This window comes from Phalaenopsis equestris, unplaced genomic scaffold, assembly GCF_001263595.1.
Source record: "Phalaenopsis equestris unplaced genomic scaffold, ASM126359v1 Scaffold000536, whole genome shotgun sequence".
NCBI classification, from domain to species: domain Eukaryota; kingdom Viridiplantae; phylum Streptophyta; class Magnoliopsida; order Asparagales; family Orchidaceae; genus Phalaenopsis; species Phalaenopsis equestris.
In genome coordinates, this window is record NW_018164976.1 from 419,012 (window position 1) to 424,721 (window position 5,710).

Genomic DNA, 5,710 nt, shown 5'->3' on the forward strand with positions numbered 1-5,710 from the left:
TGGAAAAATGCCTCGTGGGAGCGTTAGACAACGAGTCATGAAGAGTATATATAGATAAAATTGGCCCAAATATGTTATGTTATACATGTAATTGAGAATTTTGGTTTCAATTAAAATAAAAATTTTTAATTTTGAGTTGAGATTGACGCATGGCCTCTGTTGATAAGTTCATTGTGATTGTACGTATTAAATGTTTGTCGTGGACGAGATGGTAGTTCTGTGGTTGGGCATTTCCTCTTGTATTGAAAGGTGTCGTGCTCGAAATTCATTTACATGCAGATGACATGCGACCAATTTTTATATATTTACGTATCTAACACAAGGTTTATTTATATGCTTTTGTTGCTCAAATCATAATTCTTATCTTTTAGGTCTGTTTGAGGCAGCTGCAACTTATTGAATAATATGTTGATAAGTTATGTGCGATGGTTATTACAAATTTTTATTTTTGTTTGGAAAAGTTAGTCTACTACTAGTAAGCTGCTACCGCACTTAGATAGATGTGGTGTGAAAATGTTATTTTTAGTGTTTTGAAAATGCATAAGTTGTCAAAACGTAATTTATACAAACAGCTCTCGTGCATTTTCAAAACGCCGCCTCACCAATTAAGCTGCCCCGAACAGACCATAAGTGACTCCTTTGTATGTATAGAAAATGTGGCTTATATGTAAAAATGTTGATGTTAGATATGTAAATATGCCGCAAATAAGTGATTATGAGTTCATTGTCTCTTTAATCATGCTACCTTCAGCCTAATTAAAAAAATAATTTTTTTTTTTTGGGCCGAAATGATATTTTAGACGGCAGATTGAGGTCTGCATTTTGTATTTTATAGATTTTATATTTTGATTTATGGATTGATTGAATTAAGTAAGTGTGATTATAAAATTTATAAATTTAAATAGATCAGAATGTTTCAGTAAAACAAATGAAATTTTAATTTGGTAAGGAATCTAACTTTTATTAATTTTAATAATAATAATAATAATAATACTTATTAGTTTAAATAATATATGTATATATATAATACAATAAAAACAAAAATAAGCCTTTTATCTCACTAAGTACGGTTAGTTGCATGAATATTTTTTTCCCATTGCATTCTATTGAGTGTCATATTTTCATTTAATTCTAATGGATTAAGATCATTTTTATACAATGTGCCTAAGTCTTTATAGGTCTACCTCTATCCTAGCATAAATCAAATCTTAAACATCTACTCTCGTAACCATCTAAGACGACCCTCTAATTTTGTTGTCGCTAGACCTACATCAACTTTGTCAAGGATTTACTTATTTTGCATTTTGTCCCTAAGTGTCTATCCACTCATCCACCTAAGCATTTTCATCTCAGCGACACTTAACTTTGTTTTATGTTTTCTTATGAGGCCAACTTTTCGTGTCATAGAATATTGCAGGTCTCATCACTATCTTATCAAACTTTCCTTTTGAGTATAAATGGTACTTTTCTATCACACAATATGTTTGATGCATTCCTCCACGTCAACCAGCTTGAATTCTACTAATAACATTATTATCTATATCACCATTACTTTGAATAATATACCTTAGATATCTAAAATGTTCACACATTTTAATGATTTGATCGCCCATATTTACAACTATGTCCCTAGAGATATTACTACTAAAATTATATTCCATGCATTCAGTTTTAGGTTTACTCAAACGAAAGCGTTTAGGCTCCAATATTGATCTCCATAATTCAAGTTTTTTCTGTACTCTTTCTGTAATCTTATCCACAATAAGGCTATCATCAACGAAAAACATGCACCTCTTTCTGTAAATGTTCATTAAGAGCATCCATAACTGAAGCAAAAAGAAATGGGCTTAAAGTTGATCCCTGATGTAATTCAACTGAAATAGGAAAATACTTGGTTAATCCTCCTTCTATTCTTAACACAAATAACAAATCTAATATACATATCTTTAATGGCAAGAATATACGTCATATCCACACTTTTTTCTCTAAAACTCTCCAAAGGACTATCTTTGTACCAAGTCTTATTCTATGTCCATTAGGGCTGTCAAAACGGCTCGTTGTTCGTGAATAGCTCGTGTTCGGCTCGTTAATTTTGTTTGATAAGTTAACGAGCCGAACACGAACTAAGACTCGTTAATTTCAATCGATAAGTTAACGATAAGTTAACATATATGTATTAAGTAGTAAAAAATCTAATTGACTACAAGACTACAAAGATTTATAATCAATTAAAATATTGATTAAGAAAATAGAATAAGAATTATTAAATTAGAATCAAATGATGTTTTAATATAAATAAATTTTTTAAATCTTGCTCAAACTCTTATTGTCTTATGTCTTATGATTACATAATTAGGGTTGTTAAAATGACTCTTTGTTCGTGAACAGCTCGTGTTTGACTCGTTAAGCAAACAAGCCGAACACGAGCACAAATTTTTAGCTCGAAATATAAACGAGCCGAACACGAGCCGAGCCACGAGCCGAACACGAGCACATTTTTTTAGCTCAAAATATAAACGAGCCACGCTCGTGTTTGGCTCGTTTACACCCCTAATGTCCATGACACGTCAACTTAATTCCTCTACAATTTGAGTACTCTTTGTGCATCCCTTTTATTTTTTAAAATGGGGATCAAAATATTCTTCCTCCACTCATCAAACATCTTTTTTAGTTTTTTTAATAATATTAAAGAGTTTAATAATCCAAGAAACTCCCAAATCTCTTAAATATTTTTATACTTCAATTTAGATATCATGAGGTCTTGTTGATTGCTCTCCTCTGATTTTTTTAAAGCATCCTCAAATTTTTCTTTACTAATGCGATGATAATAATAAAATATTTTATTAAAATGTACAATTTTAGCATGTCAAATAAATTTATTGAAATATGATTTTATTAATTATATATTTAATATTTAATACAATTTAATTTTTGAATTTCATTACAATTTAAGAAAATAATGATCAAATTAATTGTAAAAAATGTAAATACACATCACACATTTTTATATATGTATATGTTAAACACTTAAATTTTAACAGAATGCAAAATAATTATATTTGTGAGGTCATACAACACAATTCTTATCTATTTATATCGAAAGCCAAATCTCAAATCTATATTCATAACACTCAATTTCTTAATATCACATCAAAAGATATCATAAGATATGTGTGAGATAAACACATATTTTCATGCATTTATTTATAACATTAAAAATGTCATAAATATTGCAATGTGTCGGAAGATTTGCGGCAATAGAGTAATAATTTAGCGTCTTTAGTGTTGGACAAAGATCCAACACACGCACGGTTAAAAGATGAGTAGCAAGATGAGACACCTTGAATTTTTACGTGAAAAACCCTAAAAGAGAGAAAAAAATCATGAAGTTTGTCCTAGTTGAGATAATCTTTTATGTGATGATGGGTACACATGCCCACTCATCTCCTCAATTAGAAAAGATAGAAATACAAAATTAATGTACAATGATAGTTCAATAACAATAGATGTAATGGACTTCAAAGGTCATAATAGATCACTCTAAAGCGGTAGTTTGTCGTGAATGTTGTAGATTGGACACAGCGCCAACTTGTCTTAAGTATCGTAGTTAAAAGACGTGATAGTAGTTGATTATTTTGGTCATAGATGGTTGTTGCAGGGTCATCGGTTGACCGCATAGGGCTAATAGAGAACAGTAGAAACTGAGAGCCATGTAGGTCGTAGTTGCTCAAATAGGTTGTAGTAGTGAGCAACAATAACATCTATATGTCACAGTTTTCTGAGTTAGGAGTGGATCACTTAGGTTGTTTTTAGTCACATGGGTTGTAGTGGTGGGTTGCAATAACATTTTTAGGTCATAGAGATTAGAGTTGGGAGCTTTTGAGATGTGATGAAGTCTGTAAGCCACATAAGCCCAAGTTGGGAGCATTTGAACTGTGATAATCTTTGCAGGCCGCATAGGCTGAATTTGGGAGCTCATGTGTAGTGATAACGTTTGTAGGCCACAGATGCCGAAGTTGGGCACTGCATTAGTTGTGATAATATTATTAGGCCACAGAGGTAGAGGTTGGGAGCTGCATGAGCTATGATCAACATATGTCGTAGTATGAGCTCCAATAACATCCATAGTCGCAAAAGCTAGAGTTGGGAGCTGTATGAGTTGTGATAACGTTCGTAATTCATAAAGGCTGGAGTTAGAAGCTACATGAGACCTAATAATGCCCGTAAAACACAGACACTGGCTTTGGGAGCTGTAGAAGTTAAGATCCACGTGAGTCGTAGGCCATGGTGGGGAGCTCTGAGAAGAGAGCTTCAAGAGTTTGGAGAAGGTCATTGTATCTAAGTATGGCGGTTGTAAACAATAATAGCGCATTGTTAAACTCTCCTTAAGATGCATTGTTGCGCCATCTACGGGATGCAGAGTTGCATTATATACGCGGTGCATCAATGCATCATATTCGAGCTGATTTATTACGCTAGTTTTGAGGCGTGTCGTTACAGTGACTTTGAGGTGTTTCATTGCATCACTTCATAGGATGCTTTATTACTCCGCAACATACCCCAAGATTCTGTAGCACATGTCGTGATTCTGCAAGGAATTTTGTTGCAACGAGTAGAGGATGACAGAGAGTGATCGATGGTAGCTAGCGAGTTGTGGTCAACTGTGGTTGGAGGTTGCAGGAGTTGGTGACATTTGCTGGACTCTCTATGTAAAATACTAGACCTCATTACATTCTCTTCCAAGCTTCAACATCATCTGGTTCAAGGTCGGGCTTAACTCTTCCCTTCTTTTCATGAAGAGGGTAGGGCTCAATTTATGGAGTATGGGAGAAGCCTCCCGACAAATAAGGAAGAAATCCAAGCCACTTAATTGGATGCCCTGAAGTGATTCTCTCCATCGAATGACATGTTTTATGGACATTTGAGTGCATTAACTATTAGAAAAATTGAGTGATCTTAGACCCGTTGGATTCGTCTCATCAAAACACTCAATTCACCTATAAGCTTATGAGATTTTGAATATGTTTAACCTTTCAATTAGACATCAAAAGCATCCAAAATGGTTTAACAGCTAAATCTAAGCTTTATTTGACTAGTATAAGACCAACTTGGTGTCATTTGAATATAAATTTGTTAACACCAAAGTTTTTGACGAATTTTAATTGAAATTTGGATGTTTTTTTATTTTAAAAAATACTCATCTAGGTTGGTGTTAAATGACAAATTTTAATCATGAGATAGCAAATATAAATATATAAATTCTTAGTGTTTGATATGCAACATTCAAGATATGTATAAGCAAACTGCCGCATAGACCCACCATTTCAAAGCGTGCACCTTCAACTGCTCCGGCGGCCATGGCACAGCTCTTCTTTGCAACTCCTCGTGTGAACTCTCTTCATTTCCTTCCTTCCTCTTCCAAATCTCTACCCCTCCTTTTCTCCGTTAAACCCTCTCATTTTTCCTCCTCGTCCCCCAACCTCTATCACCTCGTTTCCTTCCGCTTCTCTCCCCAGGCTCCACGCTTCTCCTCCTCCTCTTTCGATCAAATCAAACCTCATCTCCAATCCGAATGGGAGCCCATTCTCAAGGGATGGATCTGCAGCGCCGTCTCCGTTTGCTGCCTCTCCGTCGCCGTTCCCAAGGCTGGGAAAATACCCTCGATCTTGACGGAGGGCGGTTCCGACCGGATGGTCTCCGATGGGATCGG

The 5,710-nt window shown here is 34.5% G+C and overlaps 2 protein-coding genes across 2 annotated transcripts in view; both read left to right on the forward strand.

Annotated features, from left to right (window-relative positions):
* The window catches only part of LOC110028897 (cytochrome b5 domain-containing protein RLF), a 40,909-nt gene extending 40,606 nt beyond the window's left edge, over positions 1-303 (forward strand). The window contains 1 exon segment of the mRNA XM_020730942.1: positions 1-303. This exon segment is cut by the window's left edge and continues 7 nt beyond it. Within this exon segment, the coding sequence (XP_020586601.1) occupies positions 1-41 (41 nt within the window). The 3' untranslated portion in view covers positions 42-303.
* A 5,001-nt stretch (positions 304-5,304) lies between these two features.
* LOC110028892 (ABC transporter B family member 29, chloroplastic-like) overlaps positions 5,305-5,710 on the forward strand; it is a 21,097-nt gene continuing 20,691 nt past the window's right edge. The window contains exon 1 of the mRNA XM_020730936.1: positions 5,305-5,693. Coding sequence (XP_020586595.1) covers positions 5,358-5,693 — 336 coding nt within the window. The 5' untranslated portion in view covers positions 5,305-5,357. The remainder of the gene's footprint in view (positions 5,694-5,710) is intronic.